This window comes from Lampetra planeri, chromosome 7 (genome assembly GCF_965212315.1).
Source record: "Lampetra planeri chromosome 7, kcLamPlan1.2.h2, whole genome shotgun sequence".
In the NCBI taxonomy this organism is placed as follows: domain Eukaryota; kingdom Metazoa; phylum Chordata; class Hyperoartia; order Petromyzontiformes; family Petromyzontidae; genus Lampetra; species Lampetra planeri.
The window spans coordinates 1,288,902-1,311,762 of NC_136113.1; the positions used below are offsets into that span (position 1 = coordinate 1,288,902).

Below are 22,861 nucleotides of genomic sequence, written 5' to 3' on the forward strand. Positions count from 1 at the left end.
TTGTTATTTCTGTCTCTTGCTTCACTAATCTGTATCTCGTTTTTCTAATTTGAGTTATGCCTGTCAGCAGTGCTTTGCTTTCAAAAGGTCTGCCATACGTGATTTAATACTGCACCCAAACATTTTCACAATAAGCTAATTATTCAGTGGTACTGCAATGGCACAAACAACACCAAACTGAACACATTTGTCAATAACAGCCTTTTGACCCTCGCGATAAGCAGACCGCTGACACTCACCAACTTGTGGGGTTTTTGTCTTCCCCTTGGTTGCTGACCTTTGCTTGGGCACTAAAATGTCTATCTTGATAATTTAGTATACTTTACAGTTCCCAGAGTGGTCATCAGTACGATATATTTTTTTATCTGATCTATTTTCCTTGGTGTTGCTTCAGGTCATTCAGACTATATCTGCAATTCGTTGTCAAGTAAATATGCAGTTTGTATACTTAATATATAAAATGGGGATTTCTGTTTTTAGGTCATTCTGCGCAGAACACCGCCCAGTCCAGCTTGAAGCGAGGGGCTGTGCTGACAGTGAGCCGCAGACTTGTGTGCTGTGTCTAGAAGTCATAGACGATCTATCATCTTTTGACGCTCTGTGCAGTGCTTCCTGTTGCGACACTTTCTTCCACCGCTCCTGCATACAGGTGAATAGCTGAGACCCTGTCTATAGTTGTATGTATCGCTTTAGTCATTCCTACTGCCATTACCTGGGACATTGTTTTTGGTAAATTTCAATGCGCTGTTTTATCTTGCAAAATCTTGGAAGCTAAAGAAGGCGTGAGTGGATAATTCTTGGATCGATGATCACCATGCACAAGGCAGATTGTAATGGGCTGCTGCTGCGGGCCTCTGTTGTGGGTAATGGGGAAGTGTAGCAAAATACATTGTACTGTACGTCTATGCACCCATGTCTGTGCTCCCTGCCTTTTCCGACCTGTAGTAATCAACATGGTTAAATTATATTAAATAACCCCCCATGACCTGCATATTGTGGGCAGGTTTTCTTATAGCATTGGGTTGACAAAAGTACAAGTCCATTTTCTTAAAATCTAAACCTCGATTGATATATAGGTAACTTAATGATCCCTTGTAGTGGTGTATCCTATAATAATACTAATATCCTGACATCCGTGGTAGGACATGGAAATAAGCATTTCCGTATTGCGTGTTTTACCAAAATTACACTTGCACTTTTTCACAGCATAACTTGCTTTTGTTCCACAACAGCAACAGGCGTTGCACTCGGGATTGTTCTTCTTTCGCTGTCCCATCTGCAACAACAATGAGAAGTTCCAAGCTGAAATGCTTCGCATGGGTATCCACATCCCTGAGAGGTAAACCGCTAAAATATTCAAATATTGGCACTATTATTTGGATTGTTGTGGAACATCGTCGAAGGTCTACTTTCCTATTTATTTTCTATCACCAAGGTGTATCCCAGTTGTGCTACGTGCATTATGAAATGTGACGGAGCATGTTTCCATTCTGCAACTTGCTACTGACAGCAAAATGTGTGTTTATTTGGTGCAATTGCTGACCAGGCAAAGTCCCATCAACTCGCTACGCTTGAGAACCGAGTTTATTTTGGGAGGATACCCAAGATTTGACCCCAGAATCTCGGTAATGCTTGCTGTTCGTTTTGCCATGGGCACTGTAAACCCGCTGAAACTATTTTAAATAAGACTGTGACTGGAAATTAATATGCTTTGGGTCTTTCGGTAAAGCCACGTAGATAGAAAAAAAGAATAACAATATCACAACGTTTCAATCGCAACACAAGCAATCGTCATCGGGTGAGAAAAGAGGGTTGTGTTGTATCTGATGACGATTGCTTGTGTTGCGATCGAAACGTCGTGATATTGTTATTATTTTTTCTATCTACGTGGCTTTAACGAAAGACCCAAAGAATAAGAATTCCTGCAGTCACGAAAGCTTGAAGTCAAGATTTAAATGAATAGATGCTGCCCTGGTGTTTAACGGTTAGCACACTGGACTTGCAATCCAGCGGTCGCCAGTTTGATCTCCCGGCACGACAGTTGAAACACTGAGACACGTTTCTTAAATCCACCCCGTCTCTGTCCACCCAGCAGTATAAACGAGTGCTGCACAGGTAATTATGATGCATGTGGTGGGGTATCGAGTGGGTATTCCCACCTCTTCCAAGATGTCTAGCCAATGTGGAAAAGTAGGCCAAATACCCTCTAGTTTTTTACCAAATTTTTGTTTTCGCAGATTTTGGAGAGTTCTTTACATGTTACTTTAAATAGATATTTACACTATCAGTTCTATCACTTATGTTTTTAAGAGGTACAAATAAATGTTATGATATATATTTTGATGTAATATTTCTAACAATAAGCCTTGTAGTTAAGGAGTTAAGATGCATGGCTTTATGTGCTATATATATATGACAAAAAGACAATTGTTACTTGGTAGTAGTATCCTCCCCCCCCCTGCAGGATTAAAACAAATCTGCAATTGATTAAAGCTAAATTTGAGATTGGGATTCATTTGTTAAAGGGATGCATCGTGGGAGCGTGACGAGAACGCCTTTCAAGACCTACTGATACAGTACCAGCGCTGTGACATCAAACGCTGCCAATGTGCAATGGGACGAGATTACAACAAAGCCAACAGGTATGTGCACACAGGCTACAAGCCATTCCTGACCTGCTCGGGGAGTTATGCAATTCAACACTCCACTACTTCGTCACAGCAATGTGTTCGGCCAAAGCGAATAAGGTTTCTGGATGCAGCAACTGTGTTAAGATAATATACCGGTCCGTTATGAGCGTGGTTAGCATTTAATATAAAGACATAATTTTCATCGTCATGTATCACTAATAACATTGATCTATAGCCAAAATGCTTCCAAAATAAATGTAGTCCAACTTTAATAATTCTGGGTCAATGAGAATGAAAATGATGCTTAAAATTGTTGATTGGCTCTAGTTTTCAAGATATGCTACTGGGTCAGTGTGTACGACCCTTGACTTGGGAATGGCGGAGGATATGTGAGTTATAAAGGGAAGGGATCTCAATTTAAACCAGAAATGACTAAAATACATCTTTGACTGGATCTATGAATACATCTATGACTGGGTTTGGACAGGACTTTCTTTTTGAGCAAAACAATGAATGATGCAATCTGAACCTGGTATTGCATCATACATGATATGAATTCCATCATGTTACTCCTAGACGTCATGGATGATGCAATTGTAGTGGGTTAAATTCAGGCGCACACTGGATTTTGGAGGCAACACTATTTATTAGCTAACACGACAAGTAACACTTCACATAACGACTTAAGGTGGTAGCCACCGTTCCTAACTTAGCTAACCCACGGGGGCACTACATCACTGGACCAGGACAGCCCAACCCGCTTGCCTGGTCCACTAGTGGAGACCGGAGAGCTTCATCCCAGAGATGACCCAGCAGAACAGCACAGAACAGCCCAGCTCTCTGTCCACATCCCACTTATAACCACTCCGGCGTGGCCAGCTCCACCCCAGGCCACGCCCCCTTCCCGATCCCCAACCACGTGACCCACCTGGGGTCCCTGGCCCCCCTTTATTCAGTCACGTGTCTTGTTGGGTTCACGCAGAGTGTCACGGCCCGACACGACCCCCGTGACACCTGCCTACAGCCCCCATACCAAGCCAATAGAGTAGTGTCGTTCCACTACACTACATAATCATAACTAGGCTTACACCCCTCTGCTGAACAAATTGCCCTATATCAGCTCGAGAAATCATACAGTGTCGTGCTCTCTTATTTGTCAGTGTTTGATTTTGTAAAGGGACTTTTCTGTTTAGCCAAAGTGAGCAAAGATGCCTCGTAGTTGCGTGAGCAAAGCAGATAACTTCTGCTGTTTGTGGTGAAGTAACATTTGCATCACAAAAGCGCAGTATAACCACTATGGTTAAGAAAGCCTATCATCTTTATTTTGGCTGCAAAATTGGAGATCAGGACAAAATGTGGTCCCCACACATGCTGTAACACTTGTGCAACAAAACTTCACCAGTGGTTGAACAGGAAAAGGAAATCCTATGCCTTTTGCAGTGCCAATGATTTGGAGAGAGCCAACAAATCATATTGGCAATTGTTACTTCTGCATGGCACCTCCAGTTGGGCAAAAGATGTGTCAAGAGAAAGTGGACTGTGAATTATCCAAACATTCCATCAGCTATACACCCGGTACCCCACCGAGAAGGACTGCCGGTTCCTGATGTACCAGAATCATTCTCACTTGAGTCAGATGAGGAAGAGGATGAAACTTCTGGTCCTGAACATCAAGGTCACATGACCCAGATTTTCTCCCATCCTCCTCCTCTGAGCCACACCTCATAACACAAGGTGAACTGAAAGACCTTGTCAGGCATTTGGAACTACCCAAGAGTAAGGCAGAGCTGTTGGGCTCCAGACTGCAGCAGTGGAATCTCCTGGCAGGTGATGTTAAGGTTTCCATGTTCTGTGACCATGAAAAGGATCTTGTCCCATTCTTCTTCATGGAAGGTGATCTTGTAGTCTGCAACAACATCGATGGGTTAATGGCAGCCAACATCGTTCATGATCCAGATGAGTGGAGACTGTTCATTGATTCATCGAAGATGAGTCTTAAAGTTGTTTTGCTGCATAATGGCAATGTTTTGCCATCAATTTCAGTTGGTCATACAGTCCATATGAAGGAAACCTATGACAACATGAAACAACTTTTGAGGTGCATAACTATGACCAACATCAGTGGCAGCTTTGTGGAAATTTGAAGGTTGTTGCTCTCTTGCTTGGTCTGCAGACTGGATACACAAAGTACTGCTGTTTTCTCTGCGAATGTGATAGTCGCGCGAGAGATTACCACGACATCAATATAGATTGGCCACTCCGACAGTCATTGGAGCTGAGGAGGAAAAGTGTTCAGCATCCACCTCTTGTTGAATCAAGGAAGATTTTGTTACTACCCTTACACATCAAGCTGGGTCTGATGAAGAACTTTGTCAAAGCCATGGGTAAAACACAAGCAGCTTTCAAGTACCTCCGTGGAAATTTTCCAAGGTTAAGTGAAACTAAGATAAAGGAAAGTATCTTTGTTGGTCCTCAGATTCGTGAACTTCTTCGAGATTATGCATTTGACAGTGCACTGCGTGACAAGGAAAAGATGGCATGGAAAGCTTTCCAGTTAGTAGCAACACATTTTCTCGGAAACAACAAGGCAGACAACTACAGGGAGTTGGTGGAAAGGCATATAAAAGCTTTGTAGTTGCAAGATGTCACTAGATAAAAAAATTTGCACTCGAGATTTTTTTCCGACCGAACTGCGGAGCAGTGAGTGAGCATGGCGAGCGATTTCACCAGGACATTGCGACAATGGAGAAACGCTATCAGGGCAAATGGAGCCCATCAATGCTTGCAGACTATTGCTGGACAGTGACAAGAGATGCTCCATTTAATGAATACAAGAGACGAGCCAAGAAGCGCTGAGTAGATAGTGAATAACGACTAAACTATGTACATATATATAATAGTTTTTTTGCCTTTTGTTTCATAATACATGTTATTTATATAACCCTTTTGCTAATTTTTTAAGTGTTACATGAACAGGCCAAGTGACGTATTATCATGTAAAGCAACCATGAACACATGAAAAGACCTAGGTCTACAATTTGAGTAAAACTCTACTAATATACATAGACGTAAAATGTAAAAACTGTAATATCTTGGGAACAATCAATTGTTTTAATTGTCATATTTTAATTGAGCACATTAAAATCCATAATAAATAGCATGTCATCTCAGAAGTAGACGTCTAAAAAATTGTAGATCAGTGTAATTTAACATTTTGCGTTACTTATAAGATTAAACTGGAAACCAGCTGAATGATTCTTCAAGCAACTATATAACATGGCCATATTTTCCACGTTTCTGAATTATGTCGTACATATTTTCCAACAGCAAGTTGATGTTGGGTTTTTTTTAGACCAAATATCGATTTAACCAAGAGGTTAATTCAGCTCTCTTTGTGGTTCTGTATGCTTTGTTTTTGTGACCGGAATATCTTTTTTGAGTAGTATAATCGATAACCAGGTTCCAACCGTGTTGTTTCTCTCACGAAATATTCATTTCAGTAAGTGGGAGGTGACGCGCTGCGACTGCTGTGGTGCAGCCGGCGCTCATCTGGCATGTGCGGGACTGAAAAGCAACCAAACTGACTGGTTCTGCCATGGATGTCGTCCGCTCCTGGCGAGGACTAAGTCGCGTATGTACATAAGCTGCTAAGGCTTTTTTGTTTGTTGCTGCTGTCGCCAATTACGATCGTGTGGTAAGGTTAAAATCTTACGTGCGGTGTTAAGGTTTGCAATGTTTAATTTTTGTTAAAAAAAAACAACGGCTGCATTTGTTCTAGCTCACAGCTGAGCGGCCTCATACATTTTTTTTTAAACTAAATTGTAATTTGTATCATGGAGACTAAGTAACCAAATACATAAGCAGACTGTCTCCTTCACATTTGTCCCTCCACTTTACACATCGATAATTGGTCAAAAAGGCCCCTAAATCTAAGGACCAAGATGTTATTTATTTAAAAAATTTATGCTGAAACAGAGCCAGAGTGGAGTACACCAAGGTTAACTTAATAAATATCACTTGCATACACTATGTAGGCAATGTGAGTGATATTCTACATCGGACATAATTGTATTAAACTGCATCGTATGTGTAATTCATGATTTCAGCGCATGGCAAGATTGGATCTCCAAAACTGCAGCTTTCGTTTCCTTCATCTCCTCTGGATCCTGAGATGGAACGCAGGGATAAAAGCAGCTTCAGCCCATCGCACACGAGAAAAGAAGATGCTGTGCCCCTCTTCAAACATACGGATGGCAAACAGGGTGCACATTCTGCTACGCTGCCACAGTCTGCATACAGACGAGCAATGGGCAATAAAGATGCACCAGGATACCCAGTTTCTAGCCCTGAGGAATCGAGTCCGTTAGGTGGTAAGGTGAAGAGTAAATGTGTTCGAGGGCTTCTTGATCACCAGGTCAATAGAATGGTGAGAAAATCTGATAAATGCAAACGTACCATTAGCCATTCCTTGACAGATGTATTGCCACTTACAAAAAAACATTCAAGCGGTCACAAAAAAAGTAAGACGAAGCTTACCAAGCGGGCATGAGAACAACACGGCTCCTCTGGCTCTTGAGATGGGACAAGCACTCTCTGGCCACGTGGAATTAAAGAGGTGTATAGCATTTGTATCATATGTAAACTATTGGTAAAGGTGGAATTTGGTGATGGTAGGTTGGGTGATGGGAATCTTATTGGAACACAATTCACCAGGTTGAAGAGCTGAATGTGCGTAAGCCGTTTTGAAGGTGGAATACCAAAAATGTGCAAGTAACATTTTCATCTGAATGGAGCTGCTTGGCAAGCATAACTTGACTTGACTGAACAAATACTCCACCATATTGGTTGCAGAGTAATACAAACCGTGTTATTTCCATTGTACTTGTTATTTTCTAAGTTCACTGGAGCAGCAACTTGATAACATCAAATATTTTTTTTAATGCCAATAAGCAACTATTTGGCATAGAAGTTAAAACACAGCTTCTAAATGTATCCCCATTATGAGATAAATATTTGCGTTGTTTTACTGTGTCAATAAAGACACTGGCTTCAATCCTCGACAAACCTTAGACATGTCCTTGACAATGATGAATGTCTTTGTGTTTTAATAAAGGGCTGCACAATGTTCAGAATGCTAGTTTGATCTTTTAAGTTATTACATCGATCACCTGTAATAATGCCTTGCATCTGTAATATGAGCAAATCATGTATGTATTTTTTTTACTTCTTTCACACCGTACGTAGTGAACCGCGTTAATCGGAAACCATAACTCGGTAATTTGCAAATGCCTGTATATTGCTTTACAGTTTTCATATTATTTTACTCAAGGATATACCAGACAACACTGGCATCATGTTGAACACTTCCATATCCTGTAAGTTCTGGATCGTTTGAAATGGTGTCCAACTTTAAGCTCCTCACACGGTTTACCTTAGGTGTAAATCTCTTTGGTCCATTTTCGCATGCAAAAAAAATAAACCTTTTCTTTCTATTCCATTATTACTCGTATGCCAAGTTTTACCTTTACCATTTATGAACAAGCTTTGAGAAAATATTCATGTAATTATCGGCTTTGTTCTGTGCTCGTCTTCAAAGTATACCGAAAGTATTACCGTTTTTCTTTTATATGTAATGTATTAATGTATGAACCGTATCCAGCTACACTGATTTTTCAGATTTAGCCAAAAATAACAGTTCAATAACCAAAGGCAAGTGGAAAAGCATGATTTGGTGTACCACAAGCCTCAGTGTTGTTTAACAATCTGCAGGAGCTAGTTTGAGTTTGTTTCAAAGTGGTAATAATTAGTTTTGATATGTCTACAGGGCGTCTCGGAGCTTGACGTCACACCTCGTCTCAAAACATTTGAAAGTGGACCAATCAATTGTCTTAAGCCTTATACTGACCTCGTTAGTCAATCAGGATTGTCTATAAATTACAAAACAATTCCACGATGGTAACTTTTCATTATACATTGCCTAATATATGTAAAGCACTCGTGGTTATATATACACGAGGTTTTGCTACATGTCAATCACTTCTGTTCACAAACTTTTTTTTACCAAAAAGTTTCTAAGCATCACGTCTCACCAATCTATTGAAACATTGAATTAATGACGACTGTCGGTATTGAATCTGGTGTCGGATATATTCACCTTCGTCTGCCTCAGTGGGTCGGCAACCAAAATGACAGATTTTTTTTCACGAAATTCGGCAAAACTCTTATTTCAAGAGCCGGAATGGAATGTGGTGAATACGAGACGGTGGCCCTTGATAAATAACGTCACGAAGCAGTACTTGCAAGAGCCGCATGCGGCAATGTAATATTAATTTAGTAATCGTCTACACGTGTAAATACATTACCCACGACATGCTCTCAGTACCGCCTTCATAGTGTAGTAGTTGTTTCTTGGGTCAGAGTTTAACTACGTGATAGTTTTTATTTGCTTCGTTCATTTATTTGGATGGTTAATCTTTCAATGTTTTCAATATTGCGTTTAGAACGCAATTTAGACAATGTGTTAGAATAATTTTACATGTTGCGTGTTCAACCTGAGCGCTAAATCCGTGGTCGGTTTTAAGTAAACATCTCGACAAATGGATACGTTGGTAGTGTAACATTGGGATATATGTAGTGTTTTGCATCGTCTTGAATACGCCAATATGTTATGTTTCGGCTGCAAGCTAGAGACGTGTACTGTCGTATATTTGTTGCTGTTAGAGATGTTATCTCACTTTAAATTAACTCTGTGATATGTCATTAGGTGCTGTTTTAATCACGTGTGTAGCGTAGATGTATGTTTTTCAGCGTGGTCTAATGAAAATAATACAAAATAAACGATTTGGCGGCACAACTAAATCGTGTTTATTTGGGGTCGGTGAGACGCAGGGGATATGAAAGTGCCGTGCTGTAACACCCACCGACAGGATATGCAGAGTCAGTCTGTTCACCTTACATTTAGTACAGGTGATCATTTGCGTAACAAAAATGATTTGCAATTGCTTTTGTTTAAAGCAATGGCCACTGGAAAATTGCAAATATCGTACTATTTGTGCACCCTGCACGTCCATAAGTAAATGCTTTAACGTGCCCTACGGTAACATACATCGTTATGAAATACAATTATTATGTTTTGAATGTGTACGTATTGTTGGAATGGCTTAATATATGTAGTGTGGGTTTCACGAGAGTGGAGACGGTCGGTTAGAGGAAACACGTTCATTAACAACTATGTTGTTGGGGGGCTCCTATGGCGCCCCCCAACAACATAGCATGTGGTTGTGCGGGGGCGCCTACGGCGCTCAACCTTGGCCACAATATCGAAATAAATCGATGCATAGGTTTATGTGGTTATGGTTGTACTTTATTAATCCCTAGTCTCTGCAATTACGTAAAATGAAACAAGAAATGGTAAAAAAGTAAAAACAGAGCAATTGAATACAATACATATTCGACATTATTGTAAAGCAAACAAGTCCATCCCATGTGTTCATGAATTTTTTAATATTTTAGGCAGGAAATAAGTTTTCAAATTTAGATATTTTTCTGGGTTGGGACCCCCAGACACCCTGGAAGATTTGGTCCCCCCCAATGTTGACTCCATGGCGACGACCTTGGGCTACTGTGGGTGACCTAGGGGAGGCGATTCTGACCTGACCTAGCCAAGGTACAGGTCCCGACCACTGGCCCGCTCGGTCCCAGCCCTTACAAGGACGTCGGGCCCCGATGGTTCCAGGGTCGCACCACTGGCTCACTCAGACCCGGCCCTTACAATGACGGCGGTTCAGGGGAGTCCCAGGGTCCTAGCTAGCTGGTCTTCAACTGGCTGCCTCGACCCGTCCAGAGGTCCGGCTTTTATACAGCTCCGGAGGCGTGCCCGCCCCCGGCCACGCCTCCCTTCTAGAGAGTTCCAAGGGGGGTCCCGGGGAGATCCCAGCACACCCCGCAGCCCCCCCTTGCCTCGGAGCTGGGGAATCTAGCGGCCCCTATCCCGGTCCGAGGTATTGCCCCTGGTGGACCCCGTCTGCAACTGCAGGTAAGTAGCGCGACCCATTTAGTATATTATAGCCCTATTTACAGCGCTACATTTAACTTCAAATGAAATTTATATATCGCTTATATCTGTAGTGACTGTGATTGTCACTGTGTGGTGCCGGGCTTACGAAGCCACGGCGGATAATGTGTTAACATTGTGTAGCCGCTTATGGGGCGTAGTACCAGCCCTAGCAGGGCTTGGGTGAGCGCTGGTCAGCGTGGAGGCACCGCGAGCAGTGTGCGGTGCGGGCTCCCGGTGAGGGAGCGAGAGGGAGCGTCAGCCAGCCAGGGTGACGTTGGGGCATGATAACGCTGGTTGACCTGCTGACACGTGACTGGATAATATTGGAGGGGGGCCACCGGTGGACGGGGCCGCTGGGCGGTCACGTGGTCTAAAAGAGCTCTCGGGAGCCTTCGGGAAAGAGCTCGAGAGATCTAGAAGGTGGACGGGGCGAGGGGTGGAGCCAGCCCCAGCCCAGGCCGACATAACGGGGGCCCAGTGAGGGGCTCGGGGTTCTTCGTGTTGCTGGTGATGAAGATCCACGTCGGGTAAAAGAAGCCTCTAGCCACGCGGTCCAGGACCCAGCTTGTGGTCTGGGCCGGGATAGCGAACCGTGTCTAGTTCTGCCGTAGCGTAGCTAGATGAGCATTCAACACCCAAGTGTAGGTTGTGTTATGTTATGTTGAGTTATTGAATAGTGTTGCTCCCAAGACAACGTCTGCGACTCAGTTGGACTCAGTTGGACTCACTACATATCTATGGAATAGAATGACGCATTTCCCCCTTGCAGAGCACATCGAGACAAGAACTCGCCCTCAGGCCATTCTGGCTTCACCACCTCGCGGTGACTGCAGTTGCTGTAACATCCACCACCACAGCGACATGAAGACGCGTTTAATATTCATTGAGAAATATCCAGTGAACTTGAGGCTGTCGTAAAGATGCGCAGACGCAAGAGGGCAGCTGTGTTAATGTGGGAGACTGCGGGCGCCCATATGACAAAGTTATATCAATGATTATGATTTCACCTCTGATTTAAAAACTCATGTAGTTCTGTTGTCGGTGGGAAATGTTATAGATTCACCTTTTGATTGCTCTTGCTGTTGGTAAGTTGTTTACTTGTAACTCTTGACTTAAAGCTTTCGTGACAGCAGGAATTCATATTGTTTGGGTCTTTGGGTAAAGCCACGTAGATAGAAAAAAATATAACATGTTATTATTTTTATATTTGGCTTTACCAAAAGACCCCCAAAAATAGTTTACTTGTGTTCTATTCATTTTAAATTAAAATTTGTTTTCCAATCAAAAGGTCAGATAGTTGTAAAGGGTTGTTATTACTACCGCGGAGGTGAATTAACCGTAAATAAATGCGCGGCCCCTTTCACTGGAAGGATCCCGTGAATTCGTGCACAACAATAGACCATTGGGCATTTCGGCGTCACGGTCCAAATTTGCCACGAAAAATAACTCAAATTACGTGCTTGGAATTGAAATTAACAATATCCCCCCCCCCCATCTTACTACGAAAACTTGGCAAGACCCTCCTGAATTTGAGTCATGAGACTCGGGCTTTCCTGGGTACACCAGTGCAATAAATTCGGCGTTTCGCATTTGCGGTAAAATGAACGTATGAATCACGATTGATTTTTGTTTGTTGTCCTTCACCCACTCCGATTTGCACAGTTGGTACAATCATTACTGGTTACCACACATTAAGTAAAATCGATTTTCTGCACGTAGAATGTACAGTATTGCAAATCCATGCGTTTCAACTCGGAAGCAAAGAGAGCTGCTGTTGAAACCATGGGGCAAGTTTCTTAAATCGCGTGTGGTAGGATAAAGTGTGGACACGTCCACTTCTTCCAAGACAGTCTGGTTAGTGTGAAAGAGTGAACCAAGTACATTCTCTGGAGTTCCTTCCAGTGGAGGCCCCTTTCACCAGCAGTGGCGTTAGCAATTGCAGGGCAGCCACCGTTCCCTTTCAACTGCAAAACGAGGGAAAATGTACCACTGATTGGCACGTGGTGAAAAGTCGCCACGTGCCAATCAGTGCATTCACGACTACAGTTCCGCTAGAAACGAACCAGTTCCTGGCTTTTAGAACCTGTCCAGTAATGTATTTGTAAAAACAATCATTGCTTTTTTAAAATTAGTATTGCAAAAGCAAATATAAACATGCGTATGAGGTCTTTATTATTAAAGATTGCAAATATGTCCAACACATTGTGAAAGCCAATATTCTTACATTTCAGTTAAACCTTCATATTTACAAGTCAACAACGAATCATGAGTCTCCAACCAGCGGCAGGATGAAATAATACTAACTGCACTTAAAATATAAATAATAGGAATACATGTCATATGTTATGGCCAGTGCTGAGTGAAATCTGAACTGTTCTTGAGCATCTTCAAACTTAACCAACCCGCATTGTCCAACATGGTGAACTATGATCAGACTAAATATTGATGTGCTTCATGATCAACACAGGTGAAGAACAAACACATGCTTTAGGCAACTTAATAGCCAGATTGGTTCCAAGCAGCATGTGTGCTTTCAAAGGTTACGTAGAAATGATCACAATATTGGCATCAGAAACAAGCTAGTTATATAATCTAGCGCAATATCATAAACACAAATTGAACTCTAAACACCGTGGTCAAAGTGTGTTCACGTCAAAGGAAACAATGCTGAATTCTGCAAATTCAATCAATAAAGAACATATTGATCTGGCAATTGGAGTCTGTTGGGGCAGAAATATTCTATAGCATGTCACTCAACCAAATAAGGTTCTGTATATTGTTTCCAAAACCTGCGGAATACAGCATTTGTAACGTAACTAAAACATGCCCAATATGTACATTTATATTCTAAGCTGCCCAAAGAGACTGGACAGATGTCTTTAAAAAGACAGGTTCTTACGATGTAACTTCCTTTATTTAGCCACACGTAAAGCCCAACAATTTCTCCGAGACCCGAACCAGTGTCATGTAAAATATTTTTTACATTTTAAAGACTTTGTCATACTTAAACAAAAACCCACAATTATCTTTATTACACATACCTTGTATTACGTATGAAAAGGAAACATTAACATTATCCAATAATAAATAATGTGCAACTTTAATATTAAATTAACAGCCATCAAAACAATTGTTAACAGCATAAGTACATGACCACCTTGGTTGTTGGTGTGCTGTTATTTCCAACACACCAGTATATTCGGGTCACTGTCGATGATGTCTTCCAATTCCCGGTAGCTTAAACCTGCACTCACACACAACGGAGATGATTCACTTGAACACAAGTTCGGTGGGAATGCAAACGAAATGTTTATGGTATTTGGAGCTCGAAGAAGCTGCGTTGAACTACTTACTTTAAAAAAATGCTTAACTCTGTAATGATCCTATCTTTCTGTGACAAAAATATATAATTACTTTATGACTGCTATTGCAGGGGCATGATACTTATTGGAAGTTTGGTTAAGGTTCACATGTTGATGTTGCTTTTCGTATGTTTTTTTTATTGCTCAAAATTCCCTTGACTCCATTAAGAGAAGAGAAAACCTTCAACATGATGTGCTTTGGGCATTTTATCAAAATGTGCGTTTTGCCCATTGACTTTCAAGCGGCAGAAAGAGTGTTAAGATAACGATAGGTTTATTTTAAACAGCTGCAAAAAATTCAGCTGTGTTCGATAACTTTGACGAAGAGAAAATAAACGGAACGGCATGATGAGCAATTATTTGCATGAAGAGACATGCAGAATGTGAATGGGAGGCCGTGTATACGTGTAATGGTATTTGGATAAGTGAAATTTCTAAATTCAAGAGAATTACCATGTAAATGGAAGCAACACAGGGATAGTGATGAGCCGTTCACCCTATATGCTTTGTGCTTCCAGGTCGAAGTGGGAATGAGGTCACAGCTGAGAAGCTTGCAAAATGACTCAAACCACCAGTCGTGTTAGGCCAATACGTTGTTTGTTTTCACTCGTATACAACCTTATTTTGTATTTACACGCGTTATGATTAATTTTGTATTGCATCTTCAAGCACAAACCATTTGCATTATTCGTGCTCCCCTGACGCACAATAATGTGGATTATGGATATGTATTCGTCCTTTCGGCAACATTTAAAACCGTTAAAAGTTTCCAGTAATTTTTGCCAATATTTCTGATAGCATAAACATCACATATTTCCAAGATGCGAATTAAGGCGTATTATTTGCCTATTGGTAATTCATGTGTGTGAATTTGCACAGCAGTCTCATTGTGTGTGACGGTGTAAGTGTTCACCTTTGTGGCAACTGATGTGGTCCTGGCTGTGACAGCCGGAGAACCAGCGCGAGGATCGGACCCTCCCTTCGCCCGTCCTCCCCTCGTTCCCCTTCCCCTCCCTCCCCTCGTCCCCTCCTCTTCCCTCCCCCGTGAGCTTCAGCGGGAAGCGGTGCAATCGGCGGATCATGCCCCGCATCACTCCAAACTGCACCAGCTTCCTGCATGCAGTCACGCACGACGCACGGATTATACACGTGCTTTTGTACAAGCGTCTGTAAACACCGTCATACACAGGCCTGAGTGAAGGCCTCCCCATGCCGTGTGGGTCATAGGGCTTATTTGACCATACTTCCCCATGCTGGTCAGTGCGGTTTGGTGAAGGCGAGGTCAATAGACGTGGGAGCATAAAAAATCAACTAAAAGCACCTGGGGGCCCCTAGGGTCTCTCACCTCTCGTCCACGTGCTGCATGAGAGGGGAGTGGCGCTGGCAGAGGTCGCGTACCGTAGTCCCAGGACTCAGGCCCGAGTAGAGAAGGAATGCCTCCCGCAGGGACACGCGCTTGTGACCTGTGTGCAGCCCAGCCCCCACAAACACAACAGACACGAGCACAATATACACCTTCACATACACCAGCACACAAAGACACAGGATACCATGAATGAAAACTACCCCAATATTGAGGCTAAACAAAGTATTTTTGTAAAAATATTGTACTTAAAAACTGATACAGATTCTCCTGCCTGAGTTCTTGTTGAGGTATTTTTCCAAATCTTACTTGTATCTGTGAAATCTTTATTCCACAAAATCTGCATATACCAATGGAATATTTGCAGACTACTCATGTCTTTTTTGAATCTGACAGAAGTAAAAATATGGGAGTGCCAACACGCAGACACAATGTGGTCACAGACAACTCTATCCTATGTGTGTGCACTTCTGTAGAGTTATGTGCTCTTGTGTGTGACCACATTGTGTTTGTGTTGGTAATCCTGTTTACCCCTATGTGAAAGCACTGTTTCCTAAATGTTTACTTCTGTCAGATAAAAAAATACAGTAGTCTGAAAATATTCTATTCTTGGAATATGCAGATTTTTGTGACACTAATCATTACTAACTGGTGGCATGTATGTAGAACTTATTTCGTGCTTGATGCATGCTAAGTGCACCAAGACAACATGGAATGGCAAAGGTTCAGCGGCAGAAGGGCACAGGAAATATCCAAGCGTTACGTCTTAGCAGATGCACAATTGAAACACGGGTACATGAGGCTACACAGTGACGCACGCGTGTACACACAACGCTGTTGCCCACACGGACACGAAGCGCACCTGGCTTGGTGATGTAGGCGAGACACTCCTCCTGTAAAGCTTTGTCGTCGGTCAGCTGCTGCAGCCCAGGCGTTGGGCAGTACACATTGGAATACTATGCACATGCACACGCACAAACACACAAGCATCTCACTTGCCTTGCAATTTTTTTCCACAAATTATAAATAATCTCTGCATGGATTTCCATATACATAAAAAAAAATCCATAAATAGATACATGCCTAACAAGTATTTTGTTTGGAATCAGAGAAGGTGTTCAGTAGTGGTGCAGTAAACCTTACCTGGAATATAGGGACAATGGTGACAACATCATAGTACCTGTAAGACAGTTGTAAATAATTTAGTACTGAATGCACTAAGCACAGTATCAGAGACAGGGTTAATTATTACAAACAAAAGCACATTTGGGAGAACACATTATAAGATTCATTGGTGCGAACATAGTTATTGTATCAGTGCAGATATATTAAATTTTTGAGACGGGACAAACTTTTCACGGTATTCTCGCTCAGGGACAGGAATGATGTTCTTCTCAGGGTTTACTGGTGGTGAGGAGCACAGGCTCGGGGCACTCACAGCAGGTTTTGTACGGCAATGCGTACGAGGTTGAGCTCCACATCAGCCTCGTCGGCGATCCTTCGCACATGCCGGTACCCGTCCATATACGGCACGATCTGCGCGGCAGCAAGGCGCACAGTAAACAACAGACATAGCCACGCCTCAGTGTCCACAGAGCACACACACCGCACGACAGCATCCTTTACGTTCACCATGTGCAGGATTTCATTACGTACGCATGGCAGCATGCGTGCTTGGCTGCTACGAGCAAAGTGTGGCTTCACCATTTGTAATGAGAGTAAAATCTCCCCCGATTTGGAAGGTAAGCAGGGGGGTGCCTCACCTACTGGCTACAATTAAGGATAGCCCATAGTGCGACTGCATTCACCAATATCAAACCATGGACCAGTTGAAACAATGGGTAAAGATGCTCAAATCCCCGCTCCTCTGTTCCCATCCAGCAGTCAGTCTATCAGCAGGTCACGTACCGTAGGGTAGCTTCGGTACACCAACTACTTCCAAGTAGAGCCCCTTCTGCCAGCAGTGGTGCGGGCAAGCAAATTAGCAATTGCGGGGTTGCGCCTTTACCATTTAACTGAGACACGAGGGCCAATGTACTACGTGGTTTGTACATTCGCCTGCGTTAATCTGCATTCAGTACTAAAATTATACTGGATAACAATTACTGGTTCCTGACTTTGCAACCGGTGATCGATTCTGAAAATGGTTTCCAATTTACCGGTTATAGTTTAAGAAACCTATCCTGAAGCCATCCAATATTTCATCAACCATGACATGAATATAGAAACGCTGTTGATCAATTCCTTGCCCCACGAAAGAAGAGGAGCTTGCTGGCTTGAGGTCTTACTGGCTGCACACTGCTGGGTAGTGTACATATGTTGTATGTATGTAGAACTTATTTTGCACCGTACGTAGCCGACCCTGTTAATCGGAGGTGCGGGGGAAGGACAACAACCTAAACACAAAAAGCAGTTCTAAAAAAATGTGTTTTCAATCTAGATGATGATTTACAAGTGCATAGCTCCTGTGGGCTTCCTAACATAAGGAAGAGTGTTCCAGACGGCTGCAGAAGCACATCCGAAAGCGCGCAATGCAGTGACCATCTTTGTTCGCTGGCGAGGTCTCCCTGACTGAACGCTGCATCGTGGACAAGGTGATGCCCTCACTTGCTGGGTGGTGAGGTCCCACTGGCTGAAGTCGCGGGCATCGCGGGGCTCCGTGAACACGGGGACGTCGTACTCCTGCACCACGGCCGGGGCACGTCGCTGTGGGACCACCTTCACGTGGATCGTGTTGGACTCGTCTGCACAGCGCCCGAGCAATGGCCAAGAAGATTCCCAATGTGCATGCGTACGTGTACAGCCCTTCAGCCAATCCACGGCTGTATTAGGGCCTCCCCCATGCCATATGGGTCATGGGGATTAATTTTTCATACTTCAGTGCGCTGTTCGGTGTGGGTTAGTGAGACATGGAGCATAACAATGTATAATGCTGCACAGCTGTGTGCTGCCCAGTGTGGTCCCAAAGCCTATAATGCATACGTGTTGGTCGTCCATCAGACAAAACATGTAAACAAGGACAAATTTACTCCAGCACTGGACTAACATAGGTCCAAAGTAATGCAAGATAGATATTTGTTTTTTCCTGCAGTAAGATCAATCGGAAACAATCATATAACTCGGAAACACCCAGCACGTAGGCAGGTATCGAAACATCGTACGATGACCTCGACCAGGGGTCGGCAACCTGTAGCGCGGCTCTTTAAGGACTGCCGCTTCATGATGTTATTTATTAGGGGCCACCGTCGCGTATTCACCGTGTATTATGATAGTTTAAACATTTGTTTAAACCGAATTCGAAAAAAAATGGCTCTTCTTGTTATTTTGGTTGCCGACCCTTGACCTAGAGGAACTCGCAGACCATGCCGCTCACCGACAGGAATGGAGCATCTCCCGGACGAATTGAGCTCCGACAACAGCTCGGCCATGATGCGTGGCAGCCTCTGCTTACTCTCTTCGTTGGAGATGAATCCATTCTCCTGCTGTACTCGGAGAGCGAGAGGGACACTTTGTTAGAGAGAGGTGACCTAAAGAGGGTGGCAGGTGAAAGACAAATTGGGGTCAGCGGAGGAAGACATGGCGCACAGAACAATAGGAGACATTACCCTTGGCGAGAGTTTACGTTGATATATTGAGTTCTGTAATTAAAGTGTGAGAAAGGTAATGGCCAAAAGAGTTAAATAGATCAAGTGTGCAATTGTAAAATCACAAGTTCCAATTCTGGCCATCGTTAGCTCAGTCTTATCAGATCTCAGAGGTGAGTAAAATTAATACCTCCGAGTCAGCATCACTTTGGTGGGACTCAACAACGGTTGTATTAATGATTATTGGTCACCACTGCAGAAGCATGGCTTGTTCAACAATTACACCAAGCAACCAAGACTGATGGAATTAGGTTTGAAGGTTGCAGAGTTCTGCTTAAGGTGTAAGGAAAAGGCAGGTACCTCCAATGTCTTGAGGTAGGTGGAGAGCTTTTTAACGATAGGCTCCAGAGAACAGGTCTTGGCAGCCGCATCGCACACCAAGGCCATGTTAAAGAGCAGTGCGTTGCGGGAATACTTCTTGTTCTCGATGCACACCGGGCAGCCAATCACCTTCTTTCCAAGAGCCGTCCTACAGGCAAAAAGAAACACCCGAAAACCTGAGTTGTCATCATTTATGCAATCACCTAGTAGTCACAGAAATAGGTCAGAAGAGTACAATTTTGGGGTGAAACCAAACGGCATTATCTTTAAATAAACGGGCACAAAAGCGAAATAGGACAATGTTCGTGCCCAGTATCATCTCAGGGTCTTCCTAGCCAGATAATGTCTGTTATTTGTGGAATCAAGTAACAATGGACCACTGTCTTAGCAATAACCTTTTTTATATCAGGTTCTACTCAAGATCAGATGCTTTATAACCACTGGCTTAGATATCCAGCATGTTGCCAATTAACCTCCCCCAATGATGAATACGTGTTCGTAAAGCACTGTAAATTTTAAATGAATCAATGGTTACATTTCTGAAGCTGAACAATGTTTAAAAGCATTATTAAAATGTAACACTTAATAATATTATACTTTTGCCACTGTTCTAGTGATGTATGAAACATTAAAATGGCAAATTATCTATCACTGGTAAGACTAATGTACTCCATATTTCCCTTAAGGTTCTCTGCTGCACGAATGAGAAACGAATTAATAATCAATAGAACTTACAATAGAACTTACACTGTAATAAGTTTATTTTGTAGTTCAGGTTTGGTGATGATGTAAACTTGAATGGTATCAAAGAACTCCTTTGAGATGTAATCCTCTGGAACCTGCAGGTCAAAAACGCACAATGGATGATGCATCAACACTCATGCACGGTAAATCCAAACAGAACATACGAACACACCACAAACACCGCAGAGATGCAATCATTTCCCACAAAGGCTTTCACAAAATCAGGTAGGAAGGCATTGATAATGGCAACAGCCACCTTCAATCCCTCTCTATCCAATCTCTTCCTCTAATCAATTAAAAACTCTCAAGTTTTCTTTGGAACCAATCTCTTTAAATACTGAAATCCGAGCGTCATGTGTAGATTAATACGTTTACTGTCCACGGCTGCATTGTATGGACAACTTTATTTGTAATTTAATGTCACACTAATGTAATTTCATTTGAATTCAGGAATTAATGCTTTAGTTGGTGCTGGATAATCACAAATATTAATTTAGATTTATACAGCGTCTAAATACCGCACAAATATGTTCCAACAATGAAGGCGTTTAACGCTATCTCTCTAGCAAACCAAATCCACATACCACTGATACAATTACTTTCCAAATTTCACGCTTAACGAAACACTGCCCAAGTGGACATAATAAAAAGGAAAGGAACTTGTTAAAACAAATTCGGCAGATCTAGTTATTCAAATATTTTAACAGGAACGGCGCATGATCAACTTCGTATCAATTATGATAACTGTACAGCATTTGAACCTCACGTGTTTAATCTGTCATGTATCTGTTTAAAGTGTAAATCTTCAACGCAGACAAATTGTATCATGATCGCAACGATTAACAGCGTTGATCAGTGCTGTAAATGTTTGCACTTTTGATTGATGGGGGGATATTACAGTGAATAGTTCGTGTTGTTTATAACAGAAGAGCCGAGCACTGCCTCGGCCCTCTCGTGCACGAATGCCTTCAAGGGGTAGCTCTTCAAATGAACACTTGTGTCTACAATCCATGTTGTGCAAACAGAAACTCCTCTAACATTCTACAAACAAGCAAAGAAAGCGGTGCTTCCCACATCTGCGGTTATGCAAGACACCACTAAAGACCCCATTGGTGTATTCAAGTTAAACATTGTTAGTATGAAAAGCTAATAGAGTTTACCCTTTATGGCAATAAATCAGGTGTTCTCAGATATTCAAACACCAACTAGAAACCTTTTGCAAGGAACCTATTTTATTGCCAGAAAGGGTGAAAACCTACCCTTGTTTTTTATACTATGATACTGGCAACAACAAAAATAAAGTCCCATTTAGTAAATACTGTGAGGGGCCGTCCATAAATGACGTCACGCGATTTTTGACCCCCCCCCGTCGTCACATGGCGTCACAAAAAGTCAGACCCCCCCTCAAATATGACGTGTGGGGGGTGCGGGGGGCGTGTGGGGGGGGTGCGGGGGGGTGCGGGGGCGTGTGGTGGGGTGCGGGGGGGGGTGTGGGGGCGTGTGGGGGGGTGCGGGGGGGGTGCGGGGGGGGGGGTGTGGGGGGGGGGTGTGGGGGGTGCGCGGGGAGGTGCGGGGGGGGGTGGGGGTGCGGGGGGGGTGTGGGGGGTGGGGGGGTGCGGGGGGGGTGCGGGGGGGGTGCGGGGGGGGTGGTGCGGGGGCGGTGCGGGGGGGGTGGGGGGGTGCGGGGGGGGTGTGGGGGGGTGCGGGGGGGGGGGGTGCGGGGGGGGGTGGGGGGTGCGGGGGGGGTGTGGGGTGCGGGGGGTGGGGGGTGCGGGGGGGGTGGGGGGTGCGGGGGGGGGTGGGGGGTGCGGGGGGGGTGCGGGGGGGGTGGGGGGTGCGGGGGGGGTGGGGGGTGCGGGGGGGGTGGGGGGTGCGGGGGGGGTGGGGGGGGGTGAAGAAGCCGAGACGGGGGCCCGAGCGAGGCCCGTGCCTGGAAGGTGATCTTGGGCCCTGCCGTGGGGTGGAACTCGCTGAAGAGGATGCACTCGATGCGTCGCTCCATCGCCTCCACCACCACCCCCCACCCGGGGGGATTCACTCACCCGAAATCTCTTTCACTCCCCTTATCACAGACACTGGCTTCTAGCTCACCTTATCGCATCCTCGCTCACCCCTCTTTACTCTCAACCACCGTCTCACACTCTCACCCTGCCGCTTACTCAACGTCTCTCTCTCTCTTACCCTCACTCACCTCCCACTTTCACCCTCTCTCTGACTCACCCACACACTCACCCTCTCTTTTACTCTCACTCTCTCACTCTTTCACACGCTCACTCACTCTCACCTCACCCTCTTTCACTCACCCCCTTGCCCACGGGAGCCGGGGCCCTGCAATGTGAATTCGCTGTTGTCTGCGTGCCCGGGCACGTGAATCCTTCCCTGTCCGGGCCCTGGAACCGGAATTTCTCTTCCGAGCCCTGCAACGTGAATCGCGCGTTTCCGGGGCCCAGGAACGCGAATGTCCCGTTGTGTTGCGTGGCCCCTGAACATGAATCTCTTTCGGGGCCCAGGAACGTAAATGCCCCGTTGTGTTGCGAGGCAGTCATTCCCACTCGAAGAACTCCACCACATCGGCGCTGTCCAATCCTTATTAGTGCACCGACTACCTCCAGCAGCATCGCCACCTGAATGTTGTTTCTCCTTTTGCCCAATGCATTACTTTAGAAATAGGCCGGATGCAATTGTTCAGTGCGAAAGGGACCAGTCACATTCTCCCAGCAAGTCTCAACCCGAAGTGACCA

General features: G+C 44.0%; 2 protein-coding genes across 9 annotated transcripts in view; one reads left to right on the plus strand and one right to left on the minus strand.

Moving 5' to 3' along the window:
- Positions 1 to 9,488, plus strand: part of LOC144719717 (E3 ubiquitin-protein ligase PHF7-like) — a 29,576-nt gene extending 20,088 nt beyond the window's left edge. For 6 of the 7 annotated variants that reach the window (XM_078595865.1, XM_078595866.1, XM_078595862.1 and 3 more), the window contains 5 exons: positions 481 to 649; positions 1,233 to 1,339; positions 2,526 to 2,642; positions 6,131 to 6,261; positions 6,737 to 9,488. In XM_078595865.1, the coding sequence (XP_078451991.1) occupies positions 481 to 649; positions 1,233 to 1,339; positions 2,526 to 2,642; positions 6,131 to 6,261; positions 6,737 to 7,179 (967 nt within the window). In that variant the 3' untranslated portion in view covers positions 7,180 to 9,488. The remainder of the gene's footprint in view (positions 1 to 480; positions 650 to 1,232; positions 1,340 to 2,525; positions 2,643 to 6,130; positions 6,262 to 6,736) is intronic. The other variant, XM_078595864.1, reaches the window with a different exon arrangement.
- Positions 9,489 to 12,835: 3,347 nt separating this feature from the next.
- NPRL2 (NPR2 like, GATOR1 complex subunit) lies at positions 12,836 to 22,455 on the minus strand. 2 transcript variants are annotated; one of them, XR_013585662.1, is made up of 11 exons: positions 22,051 to 22,455; positions 20,124 to 20,215; positions 19,356 to 19,524; positions 18,785 to 18,893; positions 18,019 to 18,155; positions 16,850 to 16,947; positions 16,555 to 16,591; positions 16,274 to 16,367; positions 15,394 to 15,511; positions 14,962 to 15,157; positions 12,836 to 13,930 (listed from the first exon to the last, which is right to left on the minus strand). XR_013585662.1 is itself a non-coding variant. In XM_078595867.1 (11 exons), exons 1-11 carry the CDS (start codon positions 22,120 to 22,122, stop codon positions 13,863 to 13,865), a joined length of 1,194 nt encoding a protein of 397 aa, XP_078451993.1. In that variant the 5' UTR covers positions 22,123 to 22,455; the 3' UTR covers positions 12,836 to 13,862. The 2 variants fall into 2 exon arrangements, 1 of the variants encoding a protein (XP_078451993.1); XM_078595867.1 differs by having other exon boundaries at positions 14,962 to 15,161.
- Positions 22,456 to 22,861: the final 406 nt, after the last annotated feature.